The sequence below is a fragment of the Pristiophorus japonicus genome, chromosome 11, assembly GCF_044704955.1.
Source record: "Pristiophorus japonicus isolate sPriJap1 chromosome 11, sPriJap1.hap1, whole genome shotgun sequence".
Lineage (NCBI taxonomy): Eukaryota > Metazoa > Chordata > Chondrichthyes > Pristiophoridae > Pristiophorus > Pristiophorus japonicus.
The window spans coordinates 28,448,806-28,462,305 of NC_091987.1; the positions used below are offsets into that span (position 1 = coordinate 28,448,806).

The 13,500-nt window shown below is 44.0% G+C and overlaps 1 protein-coding gene across 2 annotated transcripts in view; it reads left to right on the forward strand.

Annotated features, from left to right (window-relative positions):
• zdhhc23b (zinc finger DHHC-type palmitoyltransferase 23b) overlaps nt 1–13,500 on the forward strand; it is a 54,421-nt gene that overhangs the window by 18,851 nt on the left and 22,070 nt on the right. For both annotated transcript variants that reach the window (XM_070893288.1, XM_070893289.1), the window contains 2 exons: nt 6,190–6,888; nt 12,363–12,530. In XM_070893288.1, the coding sequence (XP_070749389.1) occupies nt 6,190–6,888; nt 12,363–12,530 (867 nt within the window). The remainder of the gene's footprint in view (nt 1–6,189; nt 6,889–12,362; nt 12,531–13,500) is intronic.

The window sequence follows — 13,500 nt, forward strand, 5'->3', positions numbered from 1 at the left end:
TTGATCTCCGTATTTAAGGAAGGATATACTTGTTCAGAGAAGGTTCACTAGGTTGATTCTGGAGATGAGGGCGTTGTCTTGTGAAAATGGGTTGGGCCTATACTCATTGGAGTCCAGAAAAATGAGAGGTGATCTTATCGGAACATAAGATAATGAGGTGGCTCGACAAGGTGGATGGAGAGAGGATATTTCCACTCATAGGGGAAACTAAAACGAGGGGACATAGTCTCAGAATAAGGGGCTGCCCATTTAAAACTGAGACAAGGAATTTCTTCTCTCTGTTGTAAATCTGGAATTCTCTGCCCCAGAGAGCTGTGGAGACTGGGTCATTGAATATATTTAAGGTGCAGATAGGCAGATTTTTGAGCGATAAGGGAATAAACGGTTATGGGGAGCGGGCAGGGAAGTGGAGCTGAGTCCATGATCAGATCAGCCATGATCTTATTGAATGGTGGAGCAGGCTCGAGGGGCCAAATGGCCGACTCCTGCTCCCATTTCTTATGTTCTTATGTCCCTTTGCTATACAGTGAGAATGATACTGAGTTCACAACTAGTAATGATGAAACGATGTCAATTCCAATGAAATAGTGGTTTAACCAGAATGTCATTACAACCTATATAATTGAATATTTTTTTGAACATAAATAAAATTGCTCCTAAATTTTAGAACTTTCCTCTTGCCCTTAGTGTTAAAGAAGGTGCTACATGTTTCACATCATCCTTGGGTTTTCTCTCGAGTATAGCAGTGCTGGTTACTCTCTTAAGTGGACTAAATATCGTGTGTTCAGTAGAGTGCTCATACTGCCCAATATCTAATTATGTGATGGTTTAACCCAGGGTGAAACAATAGGGCCCACTTGTGATCTGAACTGGATATTGTGTCTTTTGCATGTGTCTTCTTGAGACCTTTTTTGAGAATTTGTATATAGGATGTATTGCCTTTAACGTAATAACACGTCCAAGGCTCTTCACAGGAGCGTTATCAAAAAAAGAAATATGACACCGAGCCATATAAGGAGATGTTGGGGCAGATGACCAAAAGCTTGGCTGAAGAGATAGGTTTTAAGGAGCGTCTTAAAGGAGGAAAGAGAGGTGGAGGGAATTCCAGAGCTAAAGGCCGAGATAGCTGAAGGCACGACCACCAATGGTGGAGCATTTAAAATCGAAGATGTTCAAAAGGCCAGAATAGGCGGAGTGCAGAGGTCTAGGGGGATTATAGGGCTGGAGGAGATTAGAGATAAGGAGGGACGAGGCTAGGGAGGGATTTGAAAACCAGGATGTGAATTTAAAAATCGAGGCATTGCTTAATCAGGAGCCAATGTGGGTCAATGAACACTGGAGATATGTGAGCAGGACTCGGTGCGAGTTAGCACATGGGTGGCAGAGTTTAGGATGACTTCAAGTTTATAGAGGGTCGAACTAGGGAGGCCGGCCAGGAGTGCATTGGAATAGTCAAGTCAAGGGGCGATAATGGCATGGATGAGGGTTTCAGCAGCAGATAAGTTGAGGTAAAGGCGGAGATGGACGACATTATGAAGGTGGAAATGGGCTGTCTTGGTGATAGAACGGATATGAGGTAGGAAGCTCAATTTGTGATCTAATATGACATCAATGTTGCGAACAAACTTGGTCAGCCTTAGATAATTGTCACCGATAGCGATTGAATCAGTGGAAAGGGAATGGAGTTTGTGGCGTTAACTGAAGACAATAACCGAAGGTCTTCCCGATATTTAGTTGGAGGAAATTTCTACTCGTGCAGTGCTGGATGTCAGACAAGCAGTCTGATAGTATAGAGATGGTAGAGGGAGAGATAGAACTGGATATCATCAGCGTACATCTGAAAACTCACGCTGTGTTGCCGGGTGCTGTTACCGAGGGGCAGCATGTGGATGCGAAATAGGAGGGGGCCAAGGATAGATCCTTGGGGTGGGACACCAGAGGTGAGTGTGGGATTGGAAAGCGATGCCATTGCAGGTGTTTCTATGGTTACGACTGGATAGATGGGAAGGAAACCAGGCGATTGCAGTCCCATCCAGCTGGACGACAGTGGAGAGGTGCTGGAACAGAATTTTGTGGTCTACCTTGTCAAAGGCTGCAGTCCGGTCCAGAAGGACAAGAAGCAATCGATTGCCTTTATTGCAGTCAATTGGGATGTAATTTGTAACCTTGGTAAGAGCAGTTTCAGTACTGTGGCAGGGCCGGAAGCCTGATTGGAGGGATTCAAACAAAGAGTTCTAGGAAAGATGAGCATGGATTTGGGAGACGATAACACGTTCAAGAACTTTGGGGAGGAAAGGGAGGTTGGAGATGGGGCGATAATTTTCAAGGATGGAGGGGTCAAGGGTGGTTCTTTTGAGGAGAGGGGTGATGATGGAAAATTTGAAGGAAAGGGAACCATTAACATCGGCCAACATGGGAGCCACTTAGGGAAGTTGGGTTGTCAACAATTTAGTAGGAATAGGGTTGAGCGAACAGGAGGTTGGTCTCATTGATAAGATGAGCTTTGAAAGGGCAAGAGGGGTGATAGTAATGAGATTAGAGGAATGTGCGAATTTAGGGTTAGGGCAGGGAGAAATTCAAGAGGAAGTAAGGTCCGGTGGACTAGGGGAAGGAAGGGGAGGCAGACTGAAACATGTCGTTAAGAAAGGCCAGACACGAATTGGTAAGCTATTTACTTCACAGACATCAGATTACTATAAAGTTACAGTCAAAGCAAGTTCCACTTAATTCCGTATCACCTCTGTCCTCAAAAAATGGAAAAAAATAATGAACCACATATCCTGTCCCTTTTGTGGGCTGACTGACTTGTTTTTGACATGTCCTTTTCTCCAGATAACCTTTAATTGCAAGACCCGATTTCCTGCATTTGTAGCTTCCAGCTGTGGGCCAAAATTAGTATCTCGCAGTCCTTTTGTACTTGACTGAATCCCGAATATATTCTGCGCAGACACCTCATGCCGTGCCCACGTGAATAGAATCATCGTCTGCACAATGGGTGTGAATATTAGTTTGCCACTTGCCTGTCGCTGTTGGGGTTGTCCATGAGGGTCCTGACGTTCCAGGTCCCGAACTTCATATTGAAGGGTGGAAGATGCCTGTGTGTGAGTTCTTTTAATGTGGGGTGGCCGTTGCACACCGGCAACCACACGGACTTAGCTGAGCAAGGCCTTGGTCCAGTGACAAGGGGATCCAAGACGACTGGAGACCAGGCACTGCTGTATGAGCCTAATTGCCTACGGCGAGATGCGGGCCGTAAGCTCGGTGCTGAGCAGCGCCCTTCGGTGAGCTGGTAAGTGATCTGAGGCTTGGCTGGGGGCAGGCATTGGGAAGGTCAGAGGTCCATTTTGTGGAAGGAGGAGAGGCCAAGGTGTTCAGAGTGGAAGGAGGAGAGGTCAGAGTGGTCACAGCCATTGTGCTCACCGCGTGCTAGAGGAGGAAAGGCCAGGTCGTCGCAGAAGATGATGAATTACTTAATGTCCTTGACCCATCCTGGTTAATAGGTCTGGGGCTATCCTCTGTATAAGTTTGAAATAAGACAGAGTTGTGATATCCCCAAACTCGCTTGTCTGGCTTCAATACACATTTTGCAATACCTGCAGGTGTGACTTTTTTTCTTTTTAAACGTGTGTGAATTCGCTTTGCTTTGAAAGCTAACCCTTAAACATAATTCAATCCCAAAATCCTTCCCGCGAAGAACGCTAAAAGATCCTGCGATGTGACCGAAGACCTGCTCTTTCAGGATTTTTAGATCAATTGTACTATGGTCTTCGTCACTAGATGCTGAAGGGGCTAATGCCTTCATTTTTGCCAGAGTGCCAAACTCAAGTTTTATTTTTAGATTCAATTTTTATCTAATAAAAGTGAAAACCCAGACAGAAGAAAAATCAGTTTAAAATGATCTTCAAAGCCGTTTCACTTTAAAATGTAACTTCAAACTTTATTCTTTCTCTTTGTGGTACAAAAGCTTTGCATTTTATAGTTGCCTAAAGCAAAATAGCTTTCAGTGCAAATATTGAAAATGTAACCAGAAGTATTGCACATCCTACTTTATTGCATTGCTAAGTCCATAAAGCAGCCACTGTTTAAATTGGATTACTATCTTTATTTTCAAATAGTTTAAATTATCGATGTAAAGTAACATTCCAGGAAAGCAGATGGTTTATGTGAATATTGAGTTTGGTTATAAAATATCTCTTTGTGTAATTGTATTAAGAATATGTTAATGTGTCTCCTTTGAGTATACTGATCACCTCTCTATTTTAATAAATAATGACCAATATTCATTCCCATTCCCATTAAATTGTATTATTATGGGAATCTGCTGTGGATAACGCAAAAATTAACTTCTACATTATAGTGGTGAATAAGCCTGGTTTAAAAATGCCTGTGCAAGTTAATATCCTTAGTGATTTCGATGGCAACCTTATTTTGATTGGAGATATGGTTTGTAAGTTGCTCTAGTTTTACTCTGTTAATTCAATTTGTGCCATTTCACTGGATTACAGCCTTGTAACTCTCCCTGAAATAGTTAGAATACTTCAAATGGAACCCTTCTATAAGAATGTCCAACTTTCTGAAGAAAAGTAACTAGAATACTCCTTACTGTTATATTCATTTTAAATAAACTGGGTTTTGCACTGGCAAGAAGCAGAGTTTTCAAACTTGCATTGTGTAAATACATTTATAATTTAATAATGCGCATTAAAATCTCAAACTTTCTGCAAGTTTTATAAACGCTAGCTTGGTTTAAGGATGCTTCTTGGTATAGATAAAGTGGTACCAGCCATATAAATGAATTGTCAATGCTGATTTCTGTAGGATGTGACCTCTGCAATGATGCACTTTATTGTCGCTCAATTTCTGGAGTCATTTTCAACAAGAGAAGGTCTGGTATTTTTTTTACTGTAAATATTATAAAAAGAATAGAAATGGTAGCAAGTGAAAAATAAATAGAAAAAAACTAGGGATCACATGTGTATATATAATTTAAAAACTTGTCAAATCACTATTCATGCTTGCAGTTCTGGTACCATTAGTGATTGGCAGACAAAGTTGAGCTTGCATTTCTTTTACTAAGATGCCCGATGAAGCTCCACCTGAGCTTAGCACTTGGAATTCTAGTTTAAAAGTTTGTATACAAATAGTCCTCAACTCATATGTCCTGAAGCACGGGCTGGGAAATCCAATCTCTGACATTCAAACTGCGTGACATAATTGCTTTTCCTTCCTTTGCTACATTCCAGTCAATATTGTAAGAGGATAGTCTGTAGTTTTTTTTTTTCTAGCTTTGCACAGAACTTTTGCTGCTGTTGCAATACCTTTGGTTCCTATTATGATATTGAGATTTAGTCAGACCCTCGAGCCTGTTCCACCATTCACTTAGATGATGACTGATCTGTACCTTAACTTCATTTACCCATCTTTGATCTATATATTTTGATACCCTTACCTAATGAAAATCTATCAATCTCAGTCTTTAACATTTCAATTGACACAGGATACATAGCTTACTGGGGGGAGTGAGTTCCAGATTTCCACTACCCTTTGTATGGAAAAAGTCTTTCCTGATTTCAATCTTGACTGTCTGAGCTCTAATTTTAAGATTATACTTTCTTGGCCTGGTTGTCCCACAAGAGGAAATAGTACACGATGGGCCGAAATGGCCTCCTTCTACGGTGTAAATTTCTGTTTCTATTTTATCGAAGGCCTTAATCATTTAAAATAACTTAATACCCCATCAACCTTCTAAACTGAAGGGGGGAGAAATTGCGTAGCACCCCACTATTACAGTAGTGCAAAAGTATCGACGGACGCTATGCGAGGGACTCAACACGAATTTCCGAGTTAACGCTCCAAGAAGGAAGTGGAGCTCTAAATCAAGTGCTACCACTTCACTTGGAGCGCTAAAGGGGCAGGATGGGCGGTAGCAGTACACACCCAAGGGCAGCGCTGCCTGGAACGGAGGCTCAGGTTGAAATAAAATGCTGCATGAAATTCATTGAGACCTTCTGGAAATTTGGGGTATTTTGATTATCCACCAAATTCTATTGTCTACCAGGGAGTCCCATCGACTTTGGAGCATAATCAAGGTTCCACTGTATTTTGTGACAGTTGAATTCTTTTTCACTTTAAACCCTTTTATATTAAAAAAACCTCTCCGTAATTAAGCTATTTTGCTTTGATTTTCAGGTGTTTGAAGGGTAAATCTATAAGTTCACAGACCATTGAACGAGTAACAGACACGATTTCTGACCGCCTGCGAATCCCATGGCTCTTGGGTACTGGTGCCAAGAAGATTGATATCACAATACTTCCACCTCTTGTTTTCCTTCCAATCTTCCTTCATATAGCAGCCCTGCATTTCTTCTTGGCACTTATTGTTTTGACGTCCTTGCCAATATTGGTGATCTGGTACTATTACATCACTCATCAGAAGAAAGGGCACACTCTATTTTTTCTCAGTCTTGGCCTGTTTTCTCTGGGCTACATGTACTATCTATTCCTGACTGAAATAATGTCTAAAGGAAGCATTAGCTTTGTACACTTAATTGTGCTCTCGAGTGGTTTGGTGCTGACACTAGTATGTTTAGCACAAGCCAAGAAGGACCCAGGCTACCTCAGAACAGACAACCGAGGCATTTCAATCGATGGTGCTCAGACAAATAACATTTCATCGTACAGTTTGAATGGTACACATCAAATTGAACAGGTGGGCTGGGTCAGATCTACACAGTTGAATCAATCTTGTCCTAATGGCAAGCTACAGTCGGGATATAATGAATTCATAAAGGACTGGTGTACGGTGTGCAAGATTTTAAGACCACCTCGTTCAGGACATTGTCGAATCTGTGCATCTTGTGTACAAAGGCTGGACCACCACTGTGTTTGGTAGGTACAGTATTGATTAGTTACAGTAGTATTAATAAGCTCTTCTCAGACTGCCCCAAAGTGAAGGAGATGTGAAATGAAGTCATAGTAATTGACTGTCAGCAGGATGTAGCTGGGAAGAGTGCCCTATGGAGGTGATATGGTGGGGGACCCAAGGAATAGGGTACTGATGTACCAAGTTTCATTTTGATGAAGTTTGTGTAACTTGCAGTCAAATGTTTCTGTTGAATTTCTTCTTTGGTGATTTTTCAGCTTGGCAGTCTGCTGAAGGCTAAAACCATTTTTGGCAATAAGCTGGCTGGGCTTTGGAAGTTCATTTTGTTTAATTCCAAGACTACTGAGCCAAGAGCTTGAACTGAAATGTTTAACGTGGGAGAGGGAGGGAGGTGGGGGGACCTTCAGCCCCTATTTGATCTTACAGATTTTCTTTAAATGACTGCTTGTTTTTATATAATCCATTGTTGCCTTTGATTATAGTGACCACCTGTCAGTCTTGGTTCTCATCTGCTTATGCTGCTTTAACTGTAGTGCCTTTTTCCTTTTTCCCGTTCCTATCAGCTTATTTTAGCTGGATGGATTGAAAATGTGTTACATAGTCCATGTCTGCACCAATTCCACCCCCTCCCCCTTCCCACCTACTGTCTACTCATCACTTTTTATGGGCTCAATTTTCACCACCATTGGACACCATTTTTTGGGCATCCGCTGATTTTATTTAAAGCAATCGTGAATTTGCAACTTTTCTCAAAGTTTGTACACTGACGGCGATTGTCGGTGCTGGATTTTTTTGTACGGCAGATTTTTTGGCGCAGATCTGATTGAAAACTGATTTCTGTGCCTTTTTTGGTCATTTAAGCGATTTTCGCCAATACCGATTTTTTTTTTTTGTTTAAAGGACTGCGCAGAGTGGCCTTAAGTACCGATCGGAAAAACCCTACGTTAAGTTAAAATCGCCGCTGAGTATATTTGAATTTTTGGAGCGAGGGAAGAAGACAATTTAAAACATTCATGATGATCTTTGCAGAGGGAACTCTGAAAATAATTCAGAAAGTTAATTTTTCCCCACAGAATGTTAGAAATTGCGACTCCACCCCACCACAGAATCTCTGCTCGCGGGGCTCCAGGCATGGGTCAGAGGTGTGTCGGCCGGCTGGCGGCAGGATCGCTCCCTCGGCCGGACACAAGCACAGGAGCTTGGCGCTTGGATTCCAGCCCCCCCCCCGCCCCCCCGGGCTGCTTTCCAAGCTGAGTGCTGATTTCCTGCGTTTCTCTCCGGTCGAGGGAGCAATCCTGCCGGCCAACACTCCGACCTGTGCCTCGAGCCCGGTGTCGCGTCTCCACAGAGACCAAGCCTAGTGTTGTGCGTGCTCAGACCAGGGTGTGGTCCGTTCTACTCGGCCGTCACCCAGCAAAAAGGAAGTGAGTGCTTCAGTAAGTACTGACTCACCATAACAGTAATAATTATGGGTGCAATTCTGACTCTGCCTTATGTCATAAGGACGTTATGCATGCCGTGCAGAAACGACGGATAATACGACGCCAACATCGGAGAAACCAGATCACTCGGGTATTAATGCGGAGGAGGCCATACTCTAATCGAATCTACAGGATGACTGCCCTACCTGTGGAAGTGAAGGTCACTACAGCACTTGCCTTCTATGCTTCTGGCTCATGTCGAGCATTAACTTGGGGACATATGCTGCATCTCGCAGCATGCCGCGCATTCCTGCATTCAACAGGTGACTGCTGCACTGTATGCCAAAAGGGACCAGTTCATCAATTTCCCTATAACCATGCAAACAATGTGATACAGGGCTGTGGGGTTCTCCAGAATTGCTGGCTTCCCCAAGGTACAGGATGCGATCGACTGTGGACACACCGCTTTGAGAGCACTTTTGGACGACTTCGAGATTTATCGCAACAGGAAAGGGTTCCACTCCATAAACATTCAGCTCGTCTGCAACGATATGCATCGGATCATGCCAGTAGATGCCAAATATCCAGGCAACATCCATGATGCTTTCATTTTACGTGAGAGCGTTATATCTGCGATGTTACAGGAGCTGCCCGAGAGCACAGCTGGTTGCTCGGGGATAAAAGGTACGGGCTCGCCACCTGCTTATGACCCCCCCCCCCCCCACGCAATCCCTGCACTGAGCCAGAGCGTCGGTACATGTCACACATAGAGCAGACAATTGGCATATTGAAGCAGCGTTTCCGATGCCTGGACTACTCTGGAGGCTACCTGTAATATGCCCCTCACCATATCGGTCAGTTCACTGTCATGTGCTGCATGCTGCACAACTTGGCCATCATGAGGGGCCAGACACTGGACATTGAAGATCCTCCTGAGGGGAGAAAGAAGGAGGAGGAGCAGGAGGAGGAGGACGAAGAGGACCAGCAGGAGGAGGAGGATGAACCCATGCCATCACCTCAACCCACAGGACTACGGCGGAGGAGGTGGCCTCGTGCACCTATAGCCATAGCTAGAGACTTGTGTCAGCAGCTAATCCGTGATCGCTTTGCTGCCTGAAGGCTAAATGTCCCAACAGTGTTGACTCTTTGCACCTATTGGTGTGAAAAAAATAATGTACGTAATGTGTGGGTTTATGTTGCTTTAAATCAAAAAATAATGTACAGGATTCTGGTTAAATTAAAAAAATAATTAGGTTTATTAAACATTTGTACAGTTGTACATAACTTTAATTAAAACATTTGTATCAAACTTTAAACTTTTCAATTAAGAAAACAAGTAACAGCAACAAACAAACAAACAAACTCTAGCTGCAGCCATCTCTCCTTCCCCTTATTCAAAGACTTTAGCGCTGTGCGCCCCTCGTGCTCCTGTTGCCTCTGCCCCTACCCGTGCCCATTGTCTCATTTCTGCTTCCTTTTCCCCCCCCCCTGCCCCCGACACCAAGGTTTTTTTCTGTTTTCTGCGCGAAAGTGCATTTGTTATTGGTGGGGTTGGACGGGGACAGACCGAGCAGACAGCATTGTGGAAGGCCGAGTTCCTCTTCGGACTTTTCTTCAGCCTGTGGATCAACCCGCGACACACTACCTGAGGTTGGTCTGGGGATTGGAATGTTAGTATCACCAGTTGATGCTGGCAATTGCTGTTGGGCAATGACAGTCTGAGCGTGTCCACTTATTGCAGCAGCTACCTCCGACGTCCCCCCCCCCCCTAATCTCCGACGTCCCCTCCCTAATCTGTCCCGACAGTGCTCCCATTCCTCCACACTGTCGCTACTTCTACTGACCGTCCCGCTAATTCTCCCCTCGCCCCACCCATGGTGTCCAGGAGTGATCTCGTTGGCTCAATGCTCTCCCCACTCATTCCCATGATCTGTCCTATGTCCCCTGCATCCTGCATTTCAGGTTGAGCTCTCCTTCCCCCCCCTCCTCGGCCGTCTCCCAGGTGCGGCTTGCTGCAACCCACTGGGACCCACAGCCTCAGACTGTACATCGTGAAATGTCGCATCGGTTGTATCGCTCAGCAAAGGGCTTGGCACCTTCGGGGTGGGGGGTTCACTGGCTCCAGTATTGTAACCATCTCGGTATTGGAATCTTCCTGCTACCCTTCATTCTCCAGCTCATCCTTGTCATGATCTTGATGAAAAATATCTGGACAGACAGCTTCCTGATCATGCTCTGCTTCAGCTTCTGTCTCTTCCTGATGCGTAACATCTGCAAAACATAACAGAGCAGATGTTTGGTTGGCAGCAGGGGAGGGGGCAGGGTACGTGGGTCACAGCGCAGGCTCTTTTCAAAGACCACGATGATATCACATTGGATAAACCGAAGCGTAGCTAGCCCATGCAGTACTTAATATTTAGCCAATCCAGACTGCAATTTTCAGGGCTTACCCTCTCTCGGTAACCTGGGCCCAGCGTCCACATTGGTGGTTGATCTTCTCTTGTGAGATTTAATCACATCAGCGATCCTCTGTTCCACGGTTGCAGCCTACTTGGCGCACCTTCTCCAGTTTTTGACCTTTCTCGGTTGATCTGTGATACCTTCCTCTACAAAGATGAAAATAGAACTTTTTGAGAGTGTCCTTCTGCTGTGGTGGCCACACACACATACACACACACACACACACACAAACATATTAGTCACATTTACAAATGTAATTGCAGTGCATAAATAAAAATATTACTTACACTGCTTGACCAAGGTCCTGCCACTTTTTGACCTGCTCGGGGTCATGGCCACTGCATTAAACTCTTCTGCAACTTGGTCCCAAAGTTTTGCTAGCAGAGAGAGTTTGTTTCTTTTGTCCCATTCTCACTTTGTTCTCAAGCACATCCCATCTCATCTTAATTATGTCTACCAGGGGCTCAATTTCTTCTGCTAGAAATCTCTTGGCCCTTCCCCCTTCCCCTTCCCTTGGATCCATCTTTTGCAGCTAAAATTTAAATGTCCAGATCCAGCTCTGATCTGAATGGGTTCTCACAAGCTCTTGATCCAGACCAGGAACTGTGGTTGCGCGGACACACCCGTCATGTGAAAAAGTGATTTTTTATTTTTCTGGTGCATGCTCACTGACTTTTTGGCACACACCTGAAGCTCCACCGCCAGATTTAACTTCAGGTATCGCAGCGCCAAAATGAAATTTTACTTTGGCGAAAGTTGCAACTTTTTTGGGGGGCACAATCGGGCACAAAAAAAACAGCTGTTCATCCTCCTGGGTGTCAAAAATCGGCAAAGAGGAAAGTGAGCCCTATATCTCTTCTAAATTGCTTAAAAATCTAAATATCATTTGATTATTCCATCTATAAATAGATTCTGTCTGCTATAATTCTGATTGTTCTTGTTATCTGCTGAAGCCCTAGAGTCCGACCTCCTTTTCCGATGGTTTGAAATTATGATTTCTTAGACTGCATCTTAGGATAAAAGTTCACACAGCTGCCCGTATTCTACACTGTTGAGCACCGTGTGTAACAAATCATCGAAGTTAAGTTGCCAGTTGAAGTTTTGCAGAATGGAAAAATGCTAACCGTGTTCATTTTGTGCTGCCCTGATATTGTCTCTTGAAAGTGTGTAGCCCCTGTAAAAGCCTAAGGCAGGTGCTCATTCTCTCGTGGAACAAACATTTTATGTGAGCACAATTGGGGTGAAAAGCAGAGTGAATGGAAATATTGCACTTCACAAAGCTTCAGATTACTGCTGTAATTCTTCACATCTTGTGTTTTTTAAATGTAATATCGTGAATTATTAAACTTGCAGACTCTCATATGCTCAGTACGTAGGAAGTGCAGGAACATTGGGGTTTAGGGAGCTAGTTTGCTCAGGTGTATCTAGTTGGGATTCTTCCTGTGATTTTTTTTTTTCCCCTAAAATTTTCAGTTAATCTCAGTCTCTTCAAGCATATAAAATTGTCATTTACAGTTTGGGGGAGAATCAGTTCTTCTCCAGATTTCATGATGTTTGCTTCAAACCATTTTAATGTATTTATCTTGTTCTGTTTCCAGGATTAACAATTGTGTAGGTGAAGCCAATCATCGTGCATTTATTCTGACGCTCTTTCTTTTCCTCCTGACCTCCATGTATGGAATCAGTCTGACTCTGAACACTATATGCAGGGGGAGAAGCATTTTCACAGCTTTATTCTATTGTCCTGGAGTCTACAATGAGCACAGGTAAGAAAAGGGACATCATTCTATTTTAGATTTGCTTCCATCTGTTTCCCGATTACAACATCTAGCTTTTGCCGAAATACATTCGCTACCTTGGCCTAATCCTAGCAATCTGTTCGAGCTGTTAATCCTCTCTTGTGCTAATCATCTTCTGTGTGAAGGAACACTTATTGGCATCTGTCCAGAACTTGTCCATCACAGCCTTGATTGTGGAGACGAAATCCTGTCTTTACACTAAGGACACCCTCCATTGTGTTTTGTGGCACTACCACCGTGATAAATGGAATAGATTCAGAAAAGATCTAGCAGCTCAAAATTGGGCATTCATGAGGTGCTGTGGGCCATCAGTAGCAGTAGAATTGTATCCCACCACAATCTGTAACATCATAGCTCGGCATATCCCTCACTCTACCATTTCCATCACGCCAGGAGACCAACCCTGGTTCAGTGAGGAGTGTAGAAGAGCATGCCAGGAGCAGAAGAAGGCGTACCGAAAAATGAGGTACCAACCTGGGGAAACTGCAACACAGGACCACATGCATTCTAAGCAGTGGAAGCAGCATGCTATAAACAGAGCTAAGCGATCCCACGCAATCAACGGATCAGATCAAAGCTCTGAAATCCTGCCACATCTAATCGTGAATGGTGAACAATTAAACAACTAATGGGAGGAGGAGGCTCCATGAATCTCCACATCCTCAATGATGGCGGAGCCCAGCACGCAACTGCAAAAGCCAAGGCTGAAGCGTTTGCAACCATCTTCAGCTAGAAATGCCAAGTGGATGATCCATATCTGCCTCCTCCTGAGATCCCCACCATCACAGAAGCCAGTCTTCAGCCATTTCGATTCACTCCATGTGATAACAAGAAACGGCTGAACGCACTGGATACAGAAAAGGCTATGGGCCCCAACAGCATCCCGGCTGTCATGCTTAAAAACTAGTGCTCCAGAATTAGCAGCGCCTCTAGCCAA